This window comes from Macaca fascicularis, chromosome 3 (assembly GCF_037993035.2).
Source record: "Macaca fascicularis isolate 582-1 chromosome 3, T2T-MFA8v1.1".
Classification (NCBI taxonomy): Eukaryota; Metazoa; Chordata; class Mammalia; order Primates; family Cercopithecidae; genus Macaca; species Macaca fascicularis.
The window spans coordinates 46766842-46793913 of record NC_088377.1 but is presented as its reverse complement, the minus strand read 5'-3'; the positions used below and the strand labels follow the sequence as shown (position 1 = coordinate 46793913).

Below are 27072 nucleotides of genomic sequence, written 5' to 3'. Positions count from 1 at the left end.
CTGGGATGTCCAGGGCTGTGAGTTGGGGCTGCCCCTGGGCCTGGGAGAAGCCAGGAGACCAGGGAGCTGGCCCTATTTTTTTTTTCTTTTTAAAGATAGGGTCTCGCTCTGTTGCCCAGACTGTGCTCTGTTGCACCCTGTTGAGTGCAGTGGTGCAGTCATAGCTCACTGTAGCCTTGAACTCCTGAGCTCAAGTAATCCTCCCACCTCAGCCTCCCTAGTAGCTGGGACTACAGGCATGCACCACCATGCCCTGTTAATTTTTAAATTTTTTGTAGAGGCTGGGTGCGGTGGCTCATGCCTGTAATCCCAGCACTTGGGAGTTTGAGACCAGCCTGGCCAACATGGTGAAGCCCTATCTCTACTAAAAATGCAAAAATTAGCCGGGCGTGGTGGCATATGCTTGTAATCCTAACTACTCAGGATGACTAAAAATACAAAAATTAGCTGAGTGTGGTGGCAGGTACCTATAATCCCAGCTACTCGGGAGGCTGAGGCAGGAGAATCACTTGAATCCAGGAGGCAGAGGTTGCAGTGAGCCGAGATTGCGCCACTTCACTGCAGCCTGGGCAATAGAGTGAAACCCAGTCTCAAAAAAAATAATAATAAATTTTTTGTAAAGATGGGGTCTCACTATGTTGCCCAGGCTGGCCTTGAACTCCTGACCTCAAGCAATCCTCCTGCCATGGCCTCCCAAAGCACTAGGAGGGCCAATGACTTTTGAAGACTTACACTGGCAGGGCCATCTTCTGTCATCAGCCTCATTCTTAGGGCTGGCAACCGAGTCACCGAGATCAGGTCACTGGAAAGCCCAGAGCTGAGACTCTGCAGCGCATCCGCCTTCCACACGGGGGCAGCGGTGACCACTCGGCTGACGGAGGATGGGGCAGGGGTCCTCACAGTCCTGATGCTGCCTTCCCTGTAAATTCAGGCAGCTGCAGGCTGGGCTGGAGAATGGACATCTGGATGGCAGGCAGGCGGGAGGTGGGTGCACGCCCAGGCGCTGACTGCTTCTGCTTCTCACCTCCTTGCTTCAGATCCCCTCGAAGGACGACCCCAAGGAGCTGCCCGACCCCTTCAACGACCTCTCTGTAGGGGGCTGGGAGATCACGGAGGAGCCTGTGGGCCGCCTGTCAGTGTGGGCTGTGTCTCTGCAGGGCAAGGTAAGGCCAACCCCTCTCGCTGCCCCAGTTCCCCACGACCCCACCTCCGTGGGTCCTGTCCTGTGCACCCCCTGGGTCTTGCTCCTCCCAGGAGCCCCGGCCCCCCGACCCCATGCCTGCTCCTGGCCTTTCTCTCCAAGACCCCAGCATGCTGATCAGTGCCCAGCCTCAGCTCAGGCACACCAAAGCGGCCTCCTCAAGACAGATTCTGAGCCCCCTGCCAGCTCCCTGCTGGTGTCTCCCAGTCTTCAGGAATAGTGTGGGGGTAGAAGTTGGGGTGACAGAAGGTGTGCCAGTGGATGGATGGGTGGTATGTGGACAGATGGATGGATGGGTGGGTGTGTGGATGGATGGATAGGTGGGTGGGTGTGTGGATGGGTGGGTGTGTGTGTGGATGGATGGATGGGTGGGTGGGTGTGTGGATGGGTGGGTGGGTTTGTGTGTGGATGGATGGATGGGTGGGTGTGTGGATGGATGGATGGGTGGGTGGGTGTGTGGATGGACAGACGGGTGGTTGGGTGTGTGCATGGATGGATGGGTAGGTGTGTGGATGGATGGGTGGGTGGGTTTGCGGATGGGTGGGTGGATGTGTGGATGGGTGGGTGGGTGTGTGTGTGGATGGGTGAATTGGTGGGTGGGTTTGTGGGTGGGTGGATGGATGGGTGGGTGTGTGGATGGATGGATAGGTGGGTGGGTGTGTGGATGGGTGGGTGTGTGTGTGGATGGATGGATGGGTGGGTGGGTGTGTGGATGGGTGGGTGGGTTTGTGTGTGGATGGATGGATGGGTGGGTGTGTGGATGGATGGATGGGTGGGTGGGTGTGTGGATGGACAGACGGGTGGTTGGGTGTGTGCATGGATGGATGGGTAGGTGTGTGGATGGATGGGTGGGTGGGTTTGCGGATGGGTGGGTGGATGTGTGGATGGGTGGGTGGGTGTGTGTGTGGATGGGTGAATTGGTGGGTGGGTTTGTGGGTGGGTGGATGGATGGATGTGTGTGTGGATGAGTGGGTGGGTGTGTGTGTGGATAGATGGATGGATGGGTGGGTGGGTGGGTGTGTGGATGGATGGGTGGGTGGGTGGGTGTGTGGATGGATGGATGGGTAGGTGGGTGTGCGGATGGATGGATGGGTGGGTGGGTGTGTGGATGGATGAGTGGGTAGGTGGATGGATGGATGGGTGAGTGAGTGGGTGTGTGGGTGGGTGGGTGGGTGTGTGGATGGATGGGTATGTGGGTGGGTGGGTGTGTGGATGGGTGGGTGGGTGTGTGGATGGGTGGGTGGGTGTGTGGATGGTTGGGTGGATGGGTGGGTGGGTTGCAGATGGATAGGTGGGTGGGTGGGTGTGTGGATGGATGGGTATGTGGATGGGTGGGTGGGTGTGTGGATGGATGGGTATGTGGATGGGTGGGTGGGTGTGTAGATGGATGGGTGAATGGGTGGGTGGATGGATGGGTGGGTGGGTGTGTGAATGGATGGATGGGTGGGTGTGTGGGTGGGTGTGTGGATGGATGGGTGAGTGGGTGGGTGTGTGGATGGATGGGTGAGTGGGTGGGTGTGTGGGTGGGTGTGCGGATGGATAGGTGGGTGTGTGGGTGTGTGGATGGATGGTGGGTGGGTGTGTGGATGGGTGGGTGGGTATGCGGATGGATGGGTATGTGGGTGGGTGGGTGTGTGGATGGATGGATGGGTGAGTGGGTGGGTGGGTGTATGGGCAGATGGATAGGTGGGTATATGTGTGGATGGATGGAAGGTGTGTGCAGATGGACAGATGGGTGAATGTGCAGATGAATGGATGGATGGGTGGGTGTGTCTGTGGATGGATGGGTGGGTGAGTGGTTGTGTGGGTGTGTGGGTGGGTGTGCTGATGGATAGGTGGGTGGGTGAGTGTGTGGATGGATGGGTATGTGGGTGGGTGGGTGTGTGGATGGATGGGTGGGTGTGTGGTTGGGTGTGTGGATGGATGGGTGAGTGGGTGGGTGGGTGTGTGGATGGGTGGATGGATAGGTGGGTGGGTGGGTGTGTGGATGGATGGGTGGGTGGGTGTGGGTGTGTGGGTGGGTGTGCGGATGGATAGGTGGGTGGGTGGGTGGGTGTGTGGATGGATAGGTGGGTGGGTGGGTGGATGGCTGGATGGATGGGTGAGTGGGTGGGTAGGTGTGTGGATGGATGGATGGGTGAGTGGGTGGGTGGGTGGATGGATGGATGGATGGGTGAGTGGGTGGGTGGGTGTGTGGATGGATGGATAGGTGAGTGGGTGAGTGGGTGTGTGGATGGATGGATGGGTGAGTGGGTGGGTGGGTGTGTGGATGGATAGGTGGGTGGGTGGGTGGGTGTGTGGATGGATGGATGGGTGGGTGGGTGTGGGTGAGTGGGTGGGTGGGTGCGTGGATGGATGGATAGGTGGGTGGGTGGGTGGGTGTGTGGATGGATGTTTGGGTGAGTGGGTGGGTGGGTGTGTGGATGGATGGATGGGTGAGTGGGTGGGTGGGTGTGTGGATGGATGGATGGGTGAGTGGGTGGGTGGGTGTGTGGATGGATGGATGGGTGAGTGGGTGGGTGGGTGTGTGGATGGATGGGTGAGTGGGTAGGTGGGTGTATGGGTAGATGGATAGGTGGGTATATGTGTGGATGGATGGAAGGTGTGTGCAGATGGACAGATGGGTGAGTGTGCCGATGAATGGATGGATGGGTGGGTGCATGGGTGGGTAGGTGGGTGGTGGATCTGTAGCTCTTTCGAGAGAGGCAGTCCTGTCTCAGGGAGTTTGTGAATCCTCCTAAGCAGAGGAATCGAAGCAGCCCCCGAGGGCAGCAGAGGCCCCAAGGGTCCTGAGCTCAGGGCACTGACACTCGAGTCACGGCTTTCAGTCGCACGTCAGGATTCTTCAGTCACTCTCGCCACGCACTGACCACAGCTCCCCAGTGGGCTTAGCGGTTATCAAAAGTCACGGGTTTTGTCACAGCCCCCCTCTGCAGCCACGTTGGCCTGTGCAAAGGCGAACACAGTTGCTTCCTCAGCCCTGCTGAAGGGCGATGGTAAGGGGCCGGGCAGAGTGAGGGAGCTGGCCTGGGGCCGGGCAGAGTGAGGGAGCTGGCCTGGGACTGAGCCCCCTTCGGGGGGCCATGCCCACCTGGGTGCAAAGATGGAGAGGGGAGAACAGGGGCCACAGAGCAGCGTTTGTTTCCCAGAATGTCGGCCGTGAGCCGGTGCTGCCTGCACCACACCTGTGGTCCATGAGAGGCGGCACCAGGACCTGGGCTTCTGTAGAAGCTGGGGAGACAGAGGGGCCCTGAAGCCACCTGCTTGCAGAAGAGAGGCTCCCAGGCCTGGTGCTGCAGGGCCCGCTGTAGGGGGATGGTGGCAGGATTGGGAGGCGGGGGTCCCGAGTCTGAAGACAGCCCGATGGGGAGGGTCACTTGCCCTTTCTGGATCACGAAGTGACATGCAGTCTCCCCCAGGTAAAATGAGCCAAACAGTTCGGATGCTCTGAGCCCGTTGCTCCCAGTCTTAACCATTCAGTGAAGGGAGAAAGAACTGACATCTTAGACAGTTTTATGAATGGGGGTTGGAAGTTTTCCCATTTATCCATCGGGACCTTGGCCTCCCCTAGAGCTGGGTGTCGTGAGAGCACATCGCCACAAGGGGGCGTGGGACACACGGACTGGCTGGGGTGGCCGGAGACCCCCGTGCCTGACGCTGGAGTCAGGTGGTAGGTGGGTGTCCATGAGTGGGCGGGGTTGGGGGCGTCATCCCCAGGAGATGAATGGAACAAGTGTATCCCCCAGGACCGCCAGAATCCAGGGTTTGCGTTTTTTGGCTGGGGTAGGGGGCAGGGAGTGAGATTTGGACGGTCAGGGGACATGGATCCCACCCCCCACCACGCCGAGACCCCCGTGCTTGGCTGGTGGGAATGAGTGGATGCAGGTGCCATGTCCCTGTCTTGCCTCCCAGGTGTGGTACAGAGAGGACGTCAGCCACTCCAACCCTGAAGGGTCCTCCTGGTCCCTGCTGGACACCCCCGGGGAGGTGGTCCAGATCAGCTGTGGGCCCCACGACCTCCTGTGGGCCACACTCTGGGAGGGGCAGGCCCTGGTCCGGGAAGGAATCAACAGGAGCAATCCCAAAGGTGGGCAGCCCGGCCCTCCCGCCCGCACACCCTGTACTGGGGAGAAGGGTGAGAGTCACTTGCTCCCCAGCTGTCCGGGCTGATGGGGACCACTGGGGGTTTCCTGGGGGCCCGGTAGGAAGTTCCTGGTCCGTTGTGGAGCCTCCTGGATCTGAAAACGGGGTCATGCACGTCTCGGTGGGAGTCAACGTGGTCTGGGCTGTCACCAAGGACCAGAAGGTAAGACGGGGATGCTGCACGGGGTCCCTTGAAGGCTGTTTTCTCTTCTTGCAAGTGTGGCCTAAACAGCAGGGCACAGTGGTTCACGCCTGTAATCCCAGCACCTTGGGAGGCCAAGGCCAGAGGATCACTTGAGCCCAGGAATTTGAGACCAGCCTGAGCAACATAGCAAGACCCCATCTCTACAAAAAATAATACAAATGTAAAAATTAGCCAGATGTGGTGGGTGCATGCCTGTGGTCCCAGCGACAAGGGAGGTTGAGGTTGGGGGATCACTTGAGCCGAGGGGTTGGAGACTACGGTGAGCTGAGATCACGCCACTATACTCCAGCCTGGGTGACAGAGCCAGACCCTGTCTCAAATTTAAAAAAAAAGAAAAACCCGGGCCGGGTGCAGTGGCTTACACCTGTAATCCCAGCACTTTGGAAGGCCAAGGTGGGCAGATCGCCTGAGGTCAGGAGTTCGAGACCAGCCTGGCCAACATGGCGAAACCATGTCTCTGACTAAAAATACAGAAAATTAGCTGGGCATTGTGGCGGGCACCTGTAATCCCAGCTACTTGGGAGGCAGGAGAACTGCTTGAACCTGGGAGGCGGAGGTTGCAGTGAGCCGAGATTGCACTACAGCACACCAGCCTGGGCGACAAGAGAGAGACTCCATCTCAACAAAGAAAAACCCATTCGAATAAATCTGGCACCAGCCGAGCACCATGCATTGTTTGTTGCTGAAATCGTTGCCAATCTCCAGGACGTTTGGTGCTGTAAAATCCTCCTCCACCCACACCCTGGTACCCAAATGCAGCAACTGAGAGTGTCACCTAATAGGCTGCAACATTTCAAAGAATCAGAAGCAAATTTCCTGAAGCCCTCAGTTAACCGAGCGCCTCCCCTTCCTCTAGTCAGTGCTTGTCTTTTGCATCTTAGCGGCAAGTCCAATAAAACCAGCCAATTTCCAACCACTCACAGGGTTTTTCTAACTGCTTGTCAAGGGGGTTTCCCTGGCCCAGGGGATTGACGGCCTACACGTCTGCATCTGTGTCCCCGGTGCTGAAGTTTCCAGAGTCTGAGGCCACTCCCAGCCCACAAAAATACAGACCAGACTGTCCCCCACATTGGGTCCTGGTCACCCCACTTCCCAGGGACCACAACTTCCAAATCCCTCATACGGCAACGTGCCACTTTCTTTGGATTAAATGGGCAAAATTGGATTTCTTTTTTTTATTTTTTTATTTATTTATTTATTTATTTTTTTTTTTTTCTGGAGACGGAGTCTCGCTCTGTCGCCCAGGCTGGAGTGCAGTGGCCGGATCTCGGCTCACTGCAAGCTCCGTCTCCCGGGTTCACGCCATTCTCCTGCCTCAGCCTTCCCGAGTAGCTGGGACTACAGGCGCCCGCCACCTCGCCCGGCTAGTTTTTTGTATTTTTTTAGTAGAGACGGGGTTTCACTGTGTTAGCCAGGATGGTCTCGATCTCCTGACTTCGTGATCCGCCCGTCTCGGCCTCCCAAAGTGCTGGGATTACAGGCTTGAGCCACCGCGCCCGGCCTTTTTTATTTTTTAATTTGAGACAGAGTCTCATTCTGTCGCCCAGGCTGGGGTGCCGTGGCGCAATCTCAGCTCACCGTAACCTCCACCTCCCGGATTCAAGCGATTTTCCTGCCATGGCCTCCCAAGTAGCTGGGATTCCAAGCGTGCACCACCACACCCGACTAGTATTTGTAGTATTTTTTAGTAGAGGCAGGATTTCACCATGTGTTCAGGCTGGTCTCAAACTCCTGACCTCAGGTGATCCACCCACCTCGGCCTCCCAAAGTGCTGGGATTACAGCCGTGGGCCACCATGCCTGGCGGCATCTCAGGAATTCTAATAGCACAAGATGTCCAGTAGGTCTGAGACTAACGGGGCCTCCCAGGCCACCATGGAGAATGTATCAGAACAGCCCGGATGGAATACCGGGTGGCAGGGTGGAGCATGACCAGCGGCTGAATCACAGAGCCACAGGTAGTGTGGGAAAATCTAGTGGGAGTGTGTGTATTTTTACACGTTGACATGAAAATACTTCGCTTTAAGTTTAAGTATTTCTTGAAGTGCTAAGAATAGACCCAACATAGGGGTCTCATGTTTTCTAAGAATGAGCTTTTTAAAAACTAGTTTTCGTAAATAACATTATTAAGGCCGTTGTCTTTCACAGGGACCAACTCAATTCAAATAAAGTAGCCTTTTCCAAGCCTTAGGCTGGAGAATGGGCAGGCAGCTGCCAGGACACGTGTGGCTGAGGCCAGGGGACCCTCAGCCCTCGTGGGACAGTGCCAGGCGCAGGAGATGCAGCCGGGGTGTGGGAAGAGGGACGTGGATTGTGGATAGGGGCTTCCTCGCTAAATGATGTGTGACTGCTCATTTGTGACACGAACCAAAGGATCAAATTATTCACTTGTTCTCCCTGAGGCTTAAACGAATGAACCGTCTGTTTCCCTGGCCGTCCAGGAAAACGTGTATTTCTGACTCCCCCAGGTGTGGTTCCGAAGAGGCGTCAACTCTCACAATCCCTGTGGCACCAGCTGGATTGAGATGGTTGGTGAGATGCTGATGGTGAACGTGGGAATGAACGACCAGGTGTGCACGGGGGTCCGCAGCCCCTGAACAGCAGGGGTCTCCGGATGGAGGCTCCTCATGCCACAAAATAGCCCGGTGGTGGCCCCTTCCCACTGTAGGAGCTCATGATGGCGGTACAGTGGGGGTCCTGGCACCTCTGCACGCTCTCAGCCCACGAGGATTCCCAGGGGCTGGTTCTGCCAGGGTCATGGGGCCCTCGCTTAGGTCAATTTTCTTTTTTTTTTTTTTTTTTTTTTTTTTTTTTTTGAGACGGAGTCTCGCTGTGTCTCCCAGGCTGGAGTGCAGTGGCGTGATCTCGGCTCACTGCAAGCTCCGCCTCCCGGGTTCACGCCATTCTCCCGCCTCAGCCTCCCAAGTAGCTGAGACTACAGGCGCCCGCCACCACGCCCGGCTAGTTTTTTGTATTTTTAGTAGAGACGGGGTTTCACCGTGTTAGCCAGGATAGTCTCGATCTCCTGACCTCGTGATCCACCCGCCTCGGCCTCCCAAAGTGCTGGGATTACAGGCTTGAGCCACCGCGCCCGGCCCCTTAGGTCAATTTTCTAAGGCCTCAGAGTCATGAGCACGGATCTGGCCTGACAGGCGGCAGGAAGGGGTTCCTGGAGACTGGAAGGTTTCCTTGAGAAATGTTTAGGTGAAATCAGGTGCGATGGTCACCAAGTGAAGGATGAAGCTGACCCCCTAACGTGGACTCCGAGGACGGAGCTTCTCTCTTTTTTTTTTTTTTTTTGTTTTGTTTTCAGACAGAATCTCGCTCTATCACCCAGGCTGGAGTGCAGTGGCACAATCACGGCTCACTGCAATCTCCACCTTCCAGGTTCAAGTGATTCTCCTGCCTCAGCCTAACAAGTAACTGGGATTACAGGTGTGCACCACCACATCTGTCTAATTGTTGTATTTTTTTGTAGAGACAGGGTTTCACCATGCTGGCCAGGCTGGTCTCGAACTCCTGACCTCAAGTGATCTGCCTGCCTCGGCCTCCCAAAGTGCTGGGATTACAGGCATGAGCCGCCATGCCCGGTCAGTGCAGCCGCTCTTAAGAATCACCTGCACAGTTTCACAGTGTGGCCTTCTCAGAGATAATGAGGATTGGGGACTTTTAAGACTCAAAGGGTGGGCTGGGCACCGTGGCTCACGCCTCTAATCTCAGAACTTTGGGAGGCCGAGGCAGGTGGATCCTCTGAGGTCAGGAGTTCAAGACCAGCCTAATCAACATGGTGAAACCCCATCTCTACTAAGAATACAAAAATCAGCCAGGTGTGCTGGCACATGCCTGCAGTCCCAGCTACTCGGGAGGCTGAGGCAGGAGAATCACTTGAACTCAGGAGGCGGAGGTTGCAGTGAGCCAAGATTGCTCCACTGCACTCCAGCCTGAGCAACAGAGCGAGACTCTGTCTCCAAAAAAAAAACTCAAAGGGTTCAGCCCCTTGCTGTCAAGGAGAGCCCCCCACTCCATTACACTGAGCAAGAAGTTCTTTCTGAGGTGCCAGGCTTCCCTCTGCTGCCACGCCCTCCTCCCACCCACCCTGGTGGCACAGCACCCAGAGGCCGGGGGATGACAGGCACCTGCTAGTGCACAGGGGTGCTGAGTCGGAGGCGACTCAGCTGAGTCTGAGCCGAGCCTGCCAGGGCCAAGGGACAGAGACGCTGCAGCCTACCTAGCCAGGCCACCTGAGCCCTTTAGCAAACCTTACTTCTTACCCAAAGGCAGAGAGTCAGATGCCTACCCAGAGACCTTTTCCATGGAAAGTGAGGTCAGAATTAGGGTGGTTACTTTGCATCTTAAAAAAAAACACCACGGCCAGGTGGGGTGGCTCACACATGTAAATCCCAGCACTTTAGGAGGCTGAGGTGGGAGGATCACTTGAGCCTAGGAGTTTCAGACCAACCTGGGCAATATAGTGAGACCCCATCTCTACAAAAATTAAAAAGTTGGCCAAGTGTGGTGGTGTGCACCAGTAGTCCCAACTACTCAGGAGGCCAAGGCAGGAGGATTGCTTCAGCCCAGGGGGTCGAGGCTGCAATGAGCCACGATTGTACCACTGCACTCCAGCCTGGGTGACAGAGTGAGATCCTGTCTCTAAAAAAAACCAAAAACATTCCGGGCGCGGTGTCTCACGCCCGTAATCCTAGCACTTTGGGAGGCCGAAGCAGGTGGATCACCTGAGGTCAGGAGTTTGAGACCAGCCTGGCCAACACGGTGAAACCTCATCTCTACTAAAAATACAAAAATTAGCTGGGCGTGGTAGCACATGACTGTAATCCCAGCTACTCTGGAGGCTGAGGCAGGAGAATCAGTTGAATCTGGGAGGCAGAGGTTGCAGTGAGCCGAATCACGCCACTACACTCCAGCCTGGCGACAGAGCAAGACTCCATCTAAAAACAAAACAAAACAAAAGCTTAGCCGGGTGTGGTGTTGGGAGCCTGTAATCCCAGCTACTCGGGAGGCTGAGGCAGGAGAACCACTTGAGCCCTGGAGGCAGAGTGGTTTCAGTGAGCCGAGATTGCGCCATTGCACTCCAGCCTGGGCAACAGAGCAACACTCTGTCTCAACAACAAAAACAAAAACAACAAAACCAGGACCACTTCTGGGTTCACTGGGGCATCTGCTTCCCACCAGAGGGCACACGCAAGACAGGGAGGCAGGTGAACCTTACTTCCTAATAGAGTGTCCCCCAGCCCCGCCACTTTGCCTGGACCTAGTCACCTTGAAACCCCAGCTCTGCCTGAGGACAGGGAGATGGGACCAGGTTGCAGCTTCTCCTGAGCCCCCTTCTAGCATTTGACTTCTGTGCCCACCACACAGCCCCACCATGGACCTTCCCAGCCCACACACACTTGCATATGGAGGACCCTGCCTGCATTTTGCAACCCCAGGAAGCGAGAGGAGCCCCCGGGCCTGCGCCCAGCTTCGTCACAACAGAGCCTCTCTCTTCCAGGTGTGGGGCATTGGCTGTGAGGACCGAACTGTGTACTTCCGGCAGGGCGTCACCCCCAGCGAGCTCAGCGGGAAGACCTGGAAGGCCATCGTTGTGGCCCGAGAGTGTGACCGGTCACACTCCGGCAGCTCGTCTAGTCTCCTCAGGTGACCAGGGACGGCAGGCTGTGCAGGAGCCAGGCTGGGACGGGCTCTCTGAGCCTAGGTGGTCACGTCCAGAAGAGTCTGCCACCCGCCCCACTGGGTCCCGGGACTTGTCCCAGGCAGGAGAAAATGGGTCTTCACTCACAAGAGCCACAAGAGCCGAAGCCCTCCTGCCTCGGTCCTACAGAGAGGGGGTCCTGGGGGCAGCCCGGGGTGGCTGCTGGAGGTGTTGGACGCACTCTGGGCTGCTGGTGGTGGCACTGGGAGCAGGGTAAGGCTGGGCCGTCATGATGGAGGTGAGGCTCGACCCTGATCTGGGTTACCCCATTGGGTCCAAAGGCTGAAGATCTGGGGCAGAAACAGTTCTCTGGGAAAGAAGTAAAGACCCCTCTGTCCAGGGTAAACAAGGACGGGACAGAGGGGCTCTGCCTAGCCTGCAGCAGTGGTCTCAGACTCAGGCACCGGGGTTACCTGGAGGGTTTGTTCAGACTCTGATCTCCGGGTCTCACCCCGAGTTTCTGTTTGAGACTTAGTATTTCTCACCAGCCCCTGGGTGATGCTGCTGCAGTTCCGGGGCCGCACCTGGGGGTCCGTAGGTCTAAAGAGCGTGGACAAGCCCTAGCTCTGCCCACTGGCCGTAAGAGCGTGGACAAGCCCTAGCTCTGCCCACTGGCCGTGCGAGCACAGGCAGGCGACTCTGTGGATGAGCTGGGGACAGCTCAGCTCTGCAGTGGGAATGTTCACATCATGGGCGTGGATGGAGATGGCGCTCAGGGCCCGGGCTCTGCAGCCGTCCACGTTCCCACCTGTAGCTGTGACCCTCCCCAGCCCCTGGTCCACACCCCTCTGTGCCCTGAGCCTGGTGGTTACCACCCTGCTGTGCTGTCAGCCCAGAGGGTCAGGGAAGATGACCAGGGCAGGCGTTTGCTCATGTGTCACCTGAGGGTTTAGTCTGCTCAGATGGTAGGTGGCGTTTTGTTTGTTTTGTTTTGTTTTGTTTTGAGACAGTCTCACTGTGTCATCCAGGCTAGAGTGCAGTGGCGTGATCATGGCTCACTGCAGCCTCAAACTCCTGGGCCCAAGTGATCCTCCCACCTCAGCCTCCCAAGTAGCTGGGATTACAGGTGTTCACCACCACACCTGGCTAATTCTTGTATTTTTAGTAGAGAGAGAGTTTCACTATGTTGGCCAGGCTGGTCTTGAACTCCTGACCTCAAGTGACCCTCCCACCTCTGTCTCCCAAAGTGCTGGGATTACAGGCGTGAGCCACCACACCCGGCCAACTGGTAGTTCTTTTTATTGTTTGTTTTTTTTGTTTTTTTGTTTTGAGACGGAGTCTCGCTCTGTCGCCCAGGCTGGAGTGCCGTGGCGTGATCTCAGCTCGCTGCAAGCTCTGCCTCCTGGGTTCACGCCATTCTCCTGCCTCAGCCTCCCAAGTAGCTGGGACTACAGGCGCCCGTCACTACGCCCAGCTAATTTTTTGTATTTTTAGTAGAGATGGGGTTTCACCGTGTTAGCCAGGATGATCTCGATCTCCTAACCTTGTGATCTGCCCACCTTGGCCTCCCGAAGTGCTGGGTGTGAGCCACTGCGCCCGGACCCAACTGGTAGTTCTTAAACTAGAAAGTACATGAGAATCAGCTAAGAAGCTTCAAAAACTACAGATGCCAAATCTTTATAACTTTGAGGTTAGCAGTGGCTTCTTAGACATGACACCAAAAGCCCAGGCAATGAGGAAATACAGATAAATTGGACTTCATCAAAATTAAAAACTTTTGTGAATCAAAGGACATTATCAAGAGAGTGAAAAGTCAATGGAAGAAAGGCAAGGCTGGGTGCAGTAGCTTACACCTGCGATCCCAGCACTTTGGGAAGCCAAAGCGGGAGGGTCGCTTGAGCCCAGGAATTCAAGGTCAGCCTAGACAACATAGTGAGACCCCATCTCTGCAAGAATATTTTTAAAAAATTATCTGGGTGTAGTGGTATGTGCCTGTAGACGAGGCAGAAGTGGGAGGATCCCATGAGCCCAGGAGGTCGAGGCTGCAATGAGCTATGATCACTTCACTACCCTCCAGCCTGGGTGACAGAGAAAGACTCTGTCTCAAAAAAAACAAATAAACAATAACAAATGCTAGTGAGAACATGGAGAAATTGGAACCGTCCTACACTGCCGGTAGGAATGTGAAATGGTACAGCCACTGTGGAGAACAATTTAGCAATTCCTCAAGACGTGAAACCCAGAACTGCCATGTGAGCCAGCACATCCACTGTAGCCAGATGCTGGGCTCCTCTGTGGCCTCCAGAGACCAGCCTGAGGCTGTCAGGACCTGGAAGCACAGTGGCCAATGCCTCTTCCCATGTGCTAGCAGTAGTGGCCGCTTTCCAGTGGATGAAAACACATGTTTTAGTCCATTTTGTGTTGCTATAAGGGAATCCTGAGGCTGGGTCTTTTTTAAAGAAAAAAAGGTTGGCCGGGCACGGTGGCTCAAGCCTGTAATCCCAGCACTTTGGGAGGCCGAGACGGGCGGATCAAGAGGTCAGGAGATCGAGACCATCCTGGCTAACATGGTGAAACCCCGTCTCTACTAAAAAAATACAAAAAACTAGCCAGGCGAGGTGGCGGGCGCCTGTAGTCCCAGCTACTCAGGAGGCTGAGGCAGGAGAATGGCGTAAACCCGGGAGGCAGAGCTTGCAGTGAGCTGAGATCCGGCCACTGTACTCCAGCCTGGGTGACAGAGCGAGACTCCGTCTCAAAAAAAAAAAGAAAAAGAAAAAGGGTTTATGGTCAGGCATGGTGGCTCAAGCCTGTAATCCCAACACTTTGGAAGACTAAGGCCAGCGGATCACTTGAGGTCAGCGGATCACTTGAGGTCAGGAGATCAAGACCAGCCTCGCCAACATGGTGAAACCCCATCTCTACTAAAAATACAAAAATCAGCCAGGCGTGGTGGTGCATGCCTGTAATCTGTCAGCTACTCAGGAGGCAGAGGTAGGAGAATCTCTTGAACCTGGGAGGCGGAGGTTGCAGTGAGCCAAGTTTGCACCACCGCACCGCAGCCTGGGCGACAGTGAGACTCCGTCTCAAAAAATTAAAAAAAAAAAAGCAATACTAATTCCAGATCTTCACCCTCAGATATGTCGATGTGATTGGTCTGCAGGGTGCTCCAGGCGTCAGCTTTCTGGAAGCAGGTGCTGATGTATGTCTTGCACAGAGGAAGAGACAGTTCAGAGAGGTTCTGACTTGCCCAAGGTTCCACAGGCAGTCATGGTGGAGCACGCTGGAACCGGGCCTGCCTGATAGCACCTGTTCCCCTGCAAGGGAGTGACGGGTCTGCCCTGATTTGTCCCTAGTGCCGGCTGCTTCTTCGGTGACGAGGTGAGGGGCAGTGGCGAATCTGCCCCCAGCGACACCGATGCCTCCTCAGAAGTCGAGAGACCGGGGCCTGGCCAGCCTCTCCCTGCAGAGCCTCTAGACGATTCCAAGTATCCCACGGGGAGCTCAGCCTCGGGCCCAGGGGCTGGCAGGACTGCAGAAGATACCACGGAGGATGCCTGCCCAGCTGAGGGCAGCAGGGCGGCCGGACCCGACACACACCCCGGCCCGGCCCCCACGCCGGCCGAGCTGCCCTGGACCAATATTGACCTCAAGGAGCCCAAGAAAGTGCCCAGCCACTCGGCCGCTGGCTTCCCCGAGACCACCAGCCTCTCCTCACTGGGGCTCCTCCCGCTGGGCTTGGAGGAGCCGTACGGGGTGGACGACCACCCGCTGTGGGCCTGGGTGTCGGGAGGCGGCTGCGTGGTGGAGGCATGTGCCATGCCCAGGTGGTTCACTGTCCAAGCAGGTAAGGGCTCCCGCAGGGCCTGGGGGCATCCACATGGCCAGGTGCCCTGGGGGTGTGGGGTGTGGGAGGAGGCTGGGGTTGGGGGGCTCGGGCAGGCCTGCTGTCCTCCCTCGATGCCTCATTGTGCTCAGCAGCCCTGAGCCAGACGTTGGGCTCCTCTGTGGCCTCCAGAGACCAGCCTGAGGCCATCAGGACCTGGAAGCACAGTGGCCAATGCCTCCTCCCCTGTCTGCAGCCCATCCCCTGTGCTAGCAGTGCTGGCCGCTTTCCAGGCTGAATTACTGGGGGAGAGCAACTTGTCCATCAGGGCGAAGGGTGGAAGGAGGCTTAACAGAGAGTGTAGCTTTTGACGTAGAAAGGGCTGATTTGGTGGAGGGGAGCGCCGTGGCTTCCTGCCCAGCTGTGGGCAGGACGGTGCCCCGGCCCTGAGGCTCTGCCTGCCCCACAGGCCTGTCTCCCTCGGTGCAGACGCTGTCCCTGTCCATCACGCCGGCCCAGACCGCCGCCTGGAGGAAGCAGATCTTCCAGCAGCTCACAGAAAGGACCAAGCGGGAGCTGGAGAACTTCAGACACTACGAGCAGGCTGTGGAGCAGGTGGGCACCCCGGTGGCCGCGCACGCGTTTTTTTTTTTTTTTTCCAACAATCATTCATTGAGCGCCTGCTGTGTACCAGCTCTGAGAGAAACAGATGGATGCTTCCATCCCGCTGTCCATCCGTCTCCCACGCAGATGCAGGCATAGAGAAAGGAGCTCAGGGTTCCTTCGTCCATCCTGAAGACTTTGGTTCGGGCCCCACTGTGTTCCGGGCTCATTGGAGGCCCTGGGGACCCAGAGACAACAGCAACCTCAGAGGGTGGTGGGTGGGGAGGGGAGGGTGGCCAGGGAGGGGAACCACGGCATCCTCTCCCTGCTGGAGGGAACCCCGGGCGCCCAGGGGTGCAGTGTGTGATTGCAAGGAGTTAGCACAGAGGGCGGCCAGAGACCCCACCTCTGGACCAACCCTGCTACCGCCCCGCTGTCCTGTGGCAGAGCCCGGCCCTCAGAGGCTCACAGTCAAGTGTGGGGGTGACAGGGAAGTCACACAGCATGTGACCCTCCTCATTCCAAGGGCCGCTGGACACAAGCAGGCTGTGGTTTGGGTTCTAGCTCGCCGCTGGCTCACTGTGTGACACCAGGCCGGGCACGGAACCTCCCGAGCCTGTTTCCCCATGCAGAGGGCGGGGTGGTAGTGCCCACTGCCCGGCTGTTTTCGAGAGGGGAGGTTGTACCGAACAGCCCTGGCTTTCAACCTGCACCTGTCGGGTGTCCAGCAGCGTCACCGTTGTCATCAGCCTGGGGGGAGCTGGGCTGAGAGCTGGGAGTGCCGGGTGGGCCCTACCCCAGCCCTGCCTCCTCCTCTGGGCACCCCCGGCCCCGCCCCCCTCCGCTTGCACCCCGGGCCTGCCTGTGACGGTGTCCTCTGCCCCGGCCTGCGCAGTCAGTGTGGGTGAAGACCGGGGCACTGCAGTGGTGGTGCGACTGGAAGCCCCACAAGTGGGTGGACGTGCGCGTGGCCCTGGAGCAGTTCACAGGGCACGACGGCGCCCGGGACAGCATCCTCTTCATCTACTACGTGGTCCACGAGGAAAAGAAGGTGCCCGCAGGTCCCATGGAAGATGGGGCCAGGGAGGGGACACAGGGCTGGGGTGCCAGAGGAGGGGTACAGAAATGGGGGTACCCAGGGAAGGGGGTAAAGAAATGAAGTACCAAGGGAGGGGTCAGAGCTGGGGGTACCCAGGGGAGGGGCCAGGGCCAGGGGTGCCAGGAGAGAGGGTGTCCGAGGGCAGGGTCCCAGGGTGAAGCACAGTGAGGGTCGCCCTCCAGAGGCCTCCTGCCCTGGGTGACAGCCCTGCCGGGCGCCTGCTCTGTGAACAGTACGCCCACATATTCCTGAACGAGGTGGTGGCGCTGGTCCCAGTGCTGAACGAGACCAAGCACTCCTTTGCCCTGTACACCCCCGAGCGGACACGGCAGAGGTGGCCGGTGCGTCTGGCTGCCGCCACCGAGCAGGACATGAATGACTGGGTGAGTGGGCGATGGTCCCCTCGGGCCGGGGAGAGGGACAGCCGTGGTGGGGCGACCTGGCCTGGCCTGCTCGGCAGTGACCAGCGTTGTGCCACGCCAGCTCGCCCTGCTCAGCCTGTCCTGCTGCGAGAGCCGAAAGGTGCAGGGCCGCCCGTCCCCGCAGGCCATCTGGTCCATCACCTGCAAGGGGGACATCTTCGTGAGCGAGCCCAGCCCGGACCTGGAGGCCCATGAGCACCCCCTGCCCTGCGACCAGATGTGAGTGGGCTGCACTCCGGGTGGGGCCTGGGGCCTGGGGCCTGGCCTCACCCAGAGCTCGTGGTTACAGAAGGGGGGTCCAGAAGACTGGAGTCCACGCAGGGCCAAGCTTCTCGCTGACCAGCCAGAAGCACAGCCACTGGTTCCCAGGCCCAAGTCCCCTGGGCCTGTCCAAAGACCCCAAGAGGGGGAACCAGAAGCCCCACCGGGCCCAGGGTGGGTCAGTGCCGCCCAGGAGCCTCTGAGCTTCGGGAGGAATGTGGAGTGTGGGTGAGGGGCGCAGTTCTGCACCCCAGGGGGCTTCCAGGCCCTGGCAAAGCAGCCACATCTCTCCACCTGTCCAGGGCACAGACCCGGTGCTCAGCCGCCTCCAGCTCCAGCTAAGGCCCTGCTGCAGGGGCCGCCCGGGGCCTGGGGGCAGAGAGGAGAGAACCGCTGGGGGAGGAGAGTTTGGGGGCGTGGTCCAGGCAGAGCTGGTGGGGTTTGAAGTCCAGCGGGCGTGGGCGGAGAGAGGACTTGGTGTTTGGCACTGGGAAGTGCCGGTGGAGACGGGACCTGGGGGACCCGGGGTAGCCAGGCTGGAGTGGGGTGAGGGCAGGGCTGGACGCACAAGCCTAGGAGGCATTGTTCTGTTGGGGACATTGACAGCCACAGGGTGGGGCTAGGCAGGTTGGCTCACACTTGCAATGTCATCACTTTGGGAGGCTGAGATAGGAGGATCACTTGAGGTCAGAAGTTCAAGACCAGCCTGGGCAACATAGCCAGACTCATCGCTACCAAAAAAAAAAAAAGTCAAAAAATTAGCAAGTCACGGTGTCATGCACCTGTGGTCCCAGCTACTCGCAGGGCTGAGGTGGGAGGATCACTTGAGCCCAGGAGTTCTAGGCTGCAGTGGGGTGTGATCACACCCCACACCATGGCACTCCAGCCTGGGCAACACAGTGAGACCCTGTCTCAGAAAAAAAAAAAAAGCCGCAAAAGGGGAACGAGTTTCCCTGGGGGGATCTGAGCTGAGTCCTGAGGAGGAGGACCCAGCAGCGGACATGGGGGCTATGATTCTGTCCCCTGTGGGACAGAGAGGCTGCCCCAGAGGGTGTCCCCAAAACGACGAGGTCCTGGGCTTCATGACCTGTGGGCACTGGGGCTGGGGACATAGTGAGCCAGAAGCCCTGGCTGCAGGAGAGGATAGCAATATCCTGTCGGAGGATTCTGACCGCCTCTGGTGACAGTGACAGTGACGGGGCCTCGGCCACAGGAGGCTGACCTGCACCAGCTGCAGCCTGCACTCTGCCCGTCCAGGAAGCCATGCTGTGGTGGTGCTGCCTCCTGCTGACACCCTGGAAGCCCAAGGGCTGTGCTGTCACTCATGCAGAGGATTAGACGTCACGTCTGGCTCTGCTCTGTGACATTCAAGCCTGGCTGCACCTGCCACCGTGGCCAGCCCGTTCCCCCAGGTCCCAGACCCCAAGGGGCCCTGTGAAACACGCCTCTGGCCTCATCCGCTCCGTGTCACCGTGGGGATGAGGTGGGTGGGTTCCAGAAGACTCCCAGCCCGTGGAGGGGTCTGACCTGCACAGCCCCAGTGCCAAGACCCTGCACCTCTCGTGGGCTGAATCTCTTCAGCGTTGATTAATATGAACATGGAGGTCAGGCAGGGTGGACGGTCTGTGCTTGGAGACTGAGGAGGGCTGGGAAAATCCCAGAACCACGGGAGGCCATGGAACAAAAGGGCGGCCAGGCAGGGTTGGCAGGTGGGGCCTGAGGGGTTTCCTCCTGCCCTCTCCCATCCTTCCAGGTTCTGGCGGCAGATAGGAGGCCACCTGCGGATGGTGGAGGCCAACAGCCAGGGCGTGGTGTGGGGCATCGGCTATGACCACACGGCCTGGGTGTACACAGGTGGCTATGGAGGTGGCTGCTTCCAAGGTGAGGGCAGCCCGCGGGCCCCCCCGCCCGGAGCCTTCCTGGGCGTTCTTCCCTCTAGTCCCCGCCTGGGTTCCCTGCCCAAGGCCAGGGCTACTGTCCCAGTGTTCACACTCGGCTAACAGCTGATTGACAGGTGACCTTCACCACTGCCAGCCTCCACCCAGGATGGTCCCTGCCAGTACCCCCCCCCCCCGAGCTGAGGGCCTCGAAGGTTCCAGAGAGGCAGCGGCCAAGGCCCCGCAGCGTGTCCGGCCCCTCATTTTCAGGGTGTTAGGTGGGCTTTTCCTTCAGGGTAGGCACTCGCTGAACTTCTGTGGACCCCCGATTTCTAGGCCAGGGTCCCTCTGTTCCTACTGGAAAACGAAGGCAGAAACGGCACTGAAACGGGGCGTTCCAGGCCACAGCCCACATGCCTCATGGGGGAGCAGCTAACCCCAGAGAACTGTGGTCCCTTGACGTGCCAGGAACGCGTATCTGAGCAGGCTTTGCAGCTTCCCTGTGTGTGAGGCAGGAATGGCCTCTGTCTTCATGTCACAAGTGAGGGAGCCGGGGCTCACGGACGTTACGTTGACGGTCCCAGGTGCCTTTGGTAACACAGAGTGAGCTGGGTGGGCCTCAGGCCTCCCTGGTGCTAAGTGGGAGGGCAAGGTGGGAAGAGGTGCTGCAGGGGTGTGGATGGGAGGTTTGATGCACAGTGGGCTGTGTTCATCAAGGTTGCGCAATCCCAGAATAATCACAGGCCCGGAGGCGAGAAACCAAGGCAGGCCGCCCCGTGAGATAAGCTCAACAGGCCTGTTTGCCCCTCTCCGCTGACCTGGCTCCAGCCCATCCCCGGCCTCTCTGGGAATCTATGCTTCAGACGGAACGCCAGAGTCCCAAGCAGAGCCCATGTGGCCTCGGTCCCAGCAGCCACCTCTCCCCGCAGGCCTGGCCAGCAGCACCAGTAACATCTACACGCAGTCAGACGTGAAGTGTGTTCACATCTATGAGAACCAGCGCTGGAACCCTGTCACAGGCTACACCAGCAGGTAAGTGGCACAAGTGCCCAGCCAGGATGCTGCCTGGCACAGTCCTTAGTCCTGGCAAAACCAGGACAGCAGCATCCACCGTAGCGTACAGTCCAGTAGAGCCTGGCGTCAGGCCCCCAGCAGGAAACTAACCGGATCTTATCGCTCACTGAGATTTCTTTTTCCTTGAATCTTGTTTTTTGGTGTTTTGTTTTGTTTTGGTTTGGTTTGGTTTCGTTTTTTTGAGACAGAGTCTCTCTCTGTCACCCAGGCTGGAGTGCAGTGGCATGATCTCGGCTCACTGCAACCTCCGCCTCTTGGATTCAGGCAATTCTCCTGCCTCAGCCTCCCGAATGGCTGCAATTACAGGCGCCTGGCACCATGCCTGGCTAATTTTTTGTATTGTTAGTAGAGATGGGGTTTCACCATGTTGACCAGATTGGTCTTGAACTCTTGACCTCAAGTGATCTGCCCACCTTGGCCTCCCAAAGTGCTGGGGTTACAGGCGTGAGCCACCGCGCCTGGCCGAAAGTCTCTAACTATATTGACAAAGTTTCTACCTCCAATACATGTATGGAATTCCTTCTTAATGAGATTCTGTTCCTGATTCAAGCACCAGAGATAGAAGAAAGAAAGGTTTTGTAATTTTTCTTTTTTTTTTTTTTTCTGAGACAGAGTCTCACCCTGTTGCCCAGGCTGGAGTACAGTGGCATGATCTTGGCTCACTGCAAGCTCTGCCTCCCGGGTTCAAGCAATTCTCCTGCCTCAGACTAACAAATAGCTTAGATTACAGGTGCGTTCCACCATGATGGGCTAATTTTCGTGTTTTTAGTAGAGACGGGGTTTCACCATATTGGTCCGGCTGGTCTCGAACTCCTGACCTCATGATCCCCCCACCTCAGCCTCCCAAAGTGCTGGGATTACAGGTGTGCGCCACTGTGCCTGGCCTGTACTTTTCTATACTGGAGCTTTTATTAGATGGTATTTCATATTTTTGGACACTATTATAAGTGGCATATTCCAAGTTTTAAATTTCATTTTTTTTTTTACCTTTTTGAGGCTGTCTAAAGAAATGCAGTTCATTTCCTCTCCTGGTTTTCTTTGTTTTTGTTTTGTTTTGTTTTGTTTTTTGAGACAGTCTCACTCTGTCGCCCAGGCTGGAGTGCAGTGGCTTGATCTTGGCTCACTGCAGCCCTTGCCTCCCGGGTTCAAGCGATTCTCCTACCTCAGCCTCCCGAGTAGTTGGGATTACAGGCGCCCGCCACCATACCTGGCTAATTTTTGTATTTTTAGTAGAGACAGGATTTCACCATGTTGGTCAGGCTGGTCTCCAACTCCTGAACTCCCGAGATCCGCCTCAGCCTCCCAAAGTGTTGAGATTACAGGCGTCAGGTGTGAGCCACTACACCCGGCCTCCGCTTCTACCTTTTCCAAATTGATGAAATAAACAGTCATAGAAACAACAAACTCTCTGACGACTCTAATCTCACCAGCCAAAGACAGCAACTGCGATTAGCATGTGGGGTGTGGCCTTCCGACCATCCTGTGTGTTGGGGGCAGATGAGGCCAGGCACAGGGAGGTGGCTCCATGGCCTCACCATTCCGTACCCGGGGTGGACCCAGTGTATCTGACTTTACTCAGCCTTGGATGTCTCGACCATAAGTGACCTTTTCAGCGTCCTATGGAACCGTTTAAAGGATGTCCTTGTGTGTAAATATTTGTGTGTCTGTGTGTTTACCCCAGTGAATCAGGGGATTTGAGATTTTCCAAGGCGGTTGACACACATTGCCAAAATATTTCCATCCTGAACACCTCCGCCTCGACTGTGGGCATTGTCCACACAGCCTGCCAACACACTTGGATCTCCACCCCCTCCTCACGTCCTCCTCAGTCCTTACGGAGGACAGGGCAGGGCTGTGCACCCACATTTGTCTCAGAGAGGCCCGAAAGGGCCACAGCTGGTCATCACAAATGCGTGCCCCAGCTGTGCTCTCCAGGCATCTCAGCCTCACAGCCGCCCCCACAAAACTGCCCCATGTGCTGCTTCCCGCTACTCGAGTGTCTTGTTGTGACACTAACAAAGTACCACAGACCACATGGTTTGAACAAGAGAAATGTGGCCATGTGTGATGACTCACACCTGTCATCCCTGTGCTTTGGGAGGTGACATCAGCCTGGGCAACAAAGCAAGACTCCATCTCTACAGGACATTTAAAAATAAACTAGCCAGGTGTGGTGGCACGTGTCTGTAGTGCCAGCTACTCAGGAGGCTGAGGTGGGAGGATCACTTGAGCCCAGGAATTCAAGTCTGCAATGAGCTATGATCATACCCCTGCACTCCAGCCTGGGTGACAGAGCGATAGCTGTGGAAGGAAGGGAAGGAAAGGGAGGGGAGGGGAGGGAAGGGGGAGGGGAGGGGGAGGGGGGTAGGAGAAAGAAACTCTTCTCTATGCATTTCCCCCCACCCCCACTTTTTTTTTTTTTTTTTTGAGACGAAGTCTTGCTCTATTGCCAGGCTGGAGTGCAGTGGTGCAATCTTGGCTCACTGCACCCTCTGCCTCCCGGGTTCAAGCGATTCCCCTGCCTCAGCCTCCAAAGTAGCTGGGATTACAGGCATCCACCACCATGCCTGGCTAATTTTTTATATTTTAGTGGAGACGGGGTTTCACCGTGTTGACAAGGCTGGTGTCGAACTCCTGACCTCAGGTGATTCCCCCGCCTCAGCCTCCCAAAGTGCTGGGATTACAGGCATGAGCCGCCGCGCCCAGCGGGCTGTCACCTCTTAGGAGTGCGAGCGTCTGGAGGCGGCTGGCTCTGAGACTGGAGCTCGGTGCTTCCGTGTGGTGCTGCCACCAGGGGTGTTATGGGGGTGTCTGAGTGAGCCGGTTGGTTCCCCAGTCTCCCTCGTCACCCGCCCTGTTGTCCTGTCGCAGGGGTCTGCCTACGGACCGGTACATGTGGAGCGATGCCTCGGGGCTGCAGGAGTGCACCAAGGCTGGCACGAAACCCCCGTCCCTGCAGTGGGCCTGGGTGAGGCCCCGCTGCCCCCTGGGGGGTTGGGAATCCGCCCTCCCACCCCTCCTCGCCCCTCCTCTAGTGTTCTGACTGCCATCTGGATTTGGGGGTTCCCATCCTCACTGACCCACTCCTCCCAGGTTTCCGACTGGTTCGTGGATTTCAGCGTCCCGGGGGGCACGGACCAGGAGGGGTGGCAGTACGCCAGCGACTTCCCTGCGTAAGCCTCTCCCTGCACAGGGCCTTCGGGCCAGGTCCTGAGTGTCAGGGCCCTGGAGTGTGTGGCCTCCGTCCTCACTACTCTTCCAGGTTGAACCCTGCCCCCTAGACCTGGCCAAGGAGCAGATCCCTGGTGCCAGCCCTGCTACTGGAGGGGGAGGGGCCAGCGGAGGGGCTGGGAGGGACCCAGGAGACTGTTCCCGGCACACATGGCACCTCTGGCCTCTGTGCATGGCACGGGTAGGAGCGCCATGGCTCCCCCATGCCACGTTCATCCCTGCTGTGCCAGGCACGGGCTCTGGGAGGGTCAGATGGTGGCACCCGGGGCACCAGACTGAGGGGCTTGAGGAGGGCGAGTGGCCTCGACCGCCTTCGCAGGGTCAGCTCTTGGGGGCTTTGAGCCAGGCCCTGAGTGATGGGGGTTCAACACAAGATGTCAGTTGAAAGGGCAGTGTGGGCCCCTCAGAGAGATGCAGTCCCCGTCCCGAGGCCCTGGACCCTGGTGGCGCAGGTGCACGGTGTGTGCAGACCCTTCATGGCACAGCCTCAGCCTGTTGGAAGATGCAGTCAGGACAGCCTGAGCTGGGGCCAGAGCCAGGTGGCTTCTGAGCAGACCAGGACCATCCCGTCGGCCACAGCCAGGCCTCCTGGACCACCCTCCCCTCAGCCTCGGGCCTCATCCTGACCGAGAGCTCTTGCTCCCCAAAAGGGCTCTGACGGGGCCTGGGGAGGGGAGGGCTGAGTCCTCTTAGCCTGACCCCTGACAGGTGACTGCTATGCTCCAGCCCCAGAGAGGACCGGACCCCCTTCCCCAGGGAGCCTTCAGCCCCTGGGAGGCCCCAACCCCCGGGAGGCCCTCCCTGCAGGTCCCTGGGGCTGCACTCAGCCCTGACCCTGCCGGGGCAGCCAGGAAGCGTCTCCCAAGAGCCACGCGTGGTGACACCTCCTCCTCTGAACCCCGTCCATGGCTTCCACCCAGTCCCCATGCCCTGTAACGGGTAGAACAAGAATGTTGACGTGCACGGTCCCTTTCCAGAAACTTCCACGAAGTGGCCCTGATTTCATCTTCTTCCTCCTTGCAGCTCATACCATGGGTCCAAAACGATGAAGGATTTTGTGAGGAGGAGGTGCTGGGCCAGGTGAGGCAGGGCTGCAGGGTGACTGTCACAGACAGGCTCCTGGAGGAGCCAGCCCTGAGGGAGCTCTGGTTCCCCGCACCCCGGGCCACATCTGGCCTCTGACCTCAGTCCCAGGGGAAGAAGCAGTGGGGAGTAGGGTGAAGAGGGAAGCTGAATCTAAGTAAATGTCAGCCCAGGAAATGCCCGCAGGCTCGCAGTGCTCTCTGGTTTCAGAAGAGTTTGTTTTCATGAACAAATAAGAGAAATGTCACTGGCACGCTCCACCTGTAAGCTGGACAGAGAACGCCACCTGGCTGGGGGTGGGGATGGGGTGGGGTGGGGTGGGGGTGGGGAGGAGGCCACCTCTGGGCCCCTCTTTCCACCCACCCTGGGGTTGACTGCTTTCCTCCTCCTGGCTCCAGTGGGGGAGGCCCTGGAGCCTGGCAGTCACCTTGGGGTCCCCGGGCTGTGTCCGCTCTCCACTGTACAGAAAATGCAAGCTGGTGACCAGCGGGCCCTGGCTGGAGGTGCCCCCCATCACCCTCAGGGACGTGTCCATCATCCCGGAGAGCCCGGATGCCGAGCGGAGCGGGCACAGCATTGCCCTCTGGGCCATCAGTGACAAGGGGGATGTGCTGTGCCGCCTGGGCGTGTCGGCGCTCAACCCCGCGGTGAGTGCTGGGGCCAGATTCTTCCTGCAATGAGGACCTTCCTCTGGAGTCCAGCTGGGCTGGGACCCTGCTCAGGACAAGCCCCTAGGACCAGTGGACACTGCCTGTGGTCCGAGTGGGTCCCTGTGCCCTGGGGCAGTTGGCCCAGGAATGAGGCCAGTGGGGCGGGGGTGACAGAGGTGGGCCCAGGGGACACCGTGGTTCTTTGGCACCTGGTCCTTGGTGGTCAGCACTGCGGTGAGGTGCACACGCCCACAGGGGCGCTTTCCCTGCTCGCAGGAGGATGAGATACGCCCAGGATTTCAACAAGCACCGAGATCAGTCTGGGTGGGGCTGTGTGATTCCCGGCTGTCCCCCAGCCACCCGTGCTGCCCAACCGCTAGGCCCATTTCTGCTGGGCCTGGAGGTGGGGCCCTGGGGGTGGGGGCTCTGGTGATCTCAGCACCCCTCCTCACCGTCCCCAGGGCTCCTCCTGGCTGCACGTTGGCACTGACCAGCCCTTCGCCTCCATCTCCATCGGGGCCTGCTACCAGGTGTGGGCCGTGGCAAGGGACGGCTCCGCCTTCTACCGGGGCTCCGTGTACCCCTCGCAGCCGGCCGGTGAGTGCCGCGCCCCAGGAGCCCCTGCAGTGCTCACCTTCCGTCCAAGCTGACGTTTGCCAAACATCCCCTCTGGGCCAGGGTCCCCCAGAAGCCGTGTCCCCCCACTCTGGGACTGACTGGGAGGTGGTCACCCTGGCGATGGGGCAGCCGGAGCCAGGCCTGCCTGGCCCTTCCCACGGTGGCCCCTGTGTCTTGGCCCTGCAGGGTCTACTCCACAGTGACCACTCTAGTGGCCGTCTGGGAGGACGGCCTGTGCTGGCTTGTTTTTCTCCAGATGTCCAGTATCCAACACGGGGACACTGGTACTCAGCTGCCCTCTACACGGGGATGGGTTAGGGGGCCAGCCCCTGAGGCTGGGTCTCCACCGTGAGCTGCCCTGGAAGCCTTTGTGTTGCGCTGGTGAGATGAGTCCATCAGAGCCCGCCACGGCTTCCAGAGCTCCAGGCATGGTGCTGGGTGGATGGCAGCGCACGGCTCAGCTCTGTGTGGCCCACAGCTGACACCAGGCTCCACATCTGAGAGGCAGCTGGGGACCGAGGCCCTCAGCCCCACCTGGCCCACATAAGCAGGAGGTGGCCGTGTGCCTGAGTCAGCCTCCCCTTCTCAGGTGACTGCTGGTACCACATCCCATCCCCGCCAAGACAGAGGCTGAAGCAGGTGTCCGTGGGGCAGACGTCGGTGTATGCCCTGGATGAGAATGGCAAGTTGCTCTTTTTTAAAATTTTTAATGTTTTGACTGGGCATGGTGGCGCACACCTGTAATCTCAGCGCTTTGGGAGGCTGAGGCCAGCAGATCACCTGAGGTCAGGAGTTCGAGACCAGCCTGGCCAACGTGGGCTGCATGACACAGTGAGACTGTCTCAAAAAAAAAAAAAAAATAATTTTTGTGAGTACAGAGTGGGTGTATATATTATGGGGTACATGAGATGTTTTGATACATAATATGGCATGCCATACATAATAATCACAGCAGAGGAAAGGGAGTATCCATCCCCTCAAGCCTTTATGTTACAAACAATCCAATTATACTCTTTTAGTTATTATTATTATTATTATTATTTTTTGAGATGGAGTTTCGCTCTTGTCTCTCAGGCTGGAGTGCAGTGGTGCGATCTCCGCTCACTGCAACCTCCACCTACTGGGTTCAAGCG

General features: G+C 57.9%; 1 protein-coding gene across 14 annotated transcripts in view; it reads left to right on the top strand.

Moving 5' to 3' along the window:
- Positions 1-27072, top strand: part of TECPR1 (tectonin beta-propeller repeat containing 1) — a 42287-nt gene that overhangs the window by 9218 nt on the left and 5997 nt on the right. For 3 of the 14 annotated variants that reach the window (XM_065541680.1, XM_065541684.1, XM_065541685.1), the window contains 18 exons: positions 1038-1163; positions 5114-5288; positions 5407-5507; positions 8017-8118; positions 11058-11203; positions 14552-15042; positions 15491-15636; positions 16520-16675; positions 16957-17106; positions 17207-17364; positions 19160-19287; positions 20213-20315; positions 23229-23325; positions 23451-23530; positions 24612-24668; positions 25138-25318; positions 25783-25918; positions 26529-26621. In XM_065541680.1, coding sequence (XP_065397752.1) covers positions 1038-1163; positions 5114-5288; positions 5407-5507; positions 8017-8118; positions 11058-11203; positions 14552-15042; positions 15491-15636; positions 16520-16675; positions 16957-17106; positions 17207-17364; positions 19160-19287; positions 20213-20315; positions 23229-23325; positions 23451-23530; positions 24612-24668; positions 25138-25318; positions 25783-25918; positions 26529-26621 — 2626 coding nt within the window. Of the gene's footprint in view, positions 1-1037; positions 1164-5113; positions 5289-5406; positions 5508-8016; positions 8119-11057; positions 11204-14551; positions 15043-15490; positions 15637-16519; positions 16676-16956; positions 17107-17206; positions 17365-19159; positions 19288-20212; positions 20316-23228; positions 23326-23450; positions 23531-24611; positions 24669-25137; positions 25319-25782; positions 25919-26528; positions 26622-27072 lie in introns of those variants that run through there. The other 11 variants (XM_074034434.1, XM_074034436.1, XM_074034435.1 and 8 more) reach the window with 8 other exon arrangements.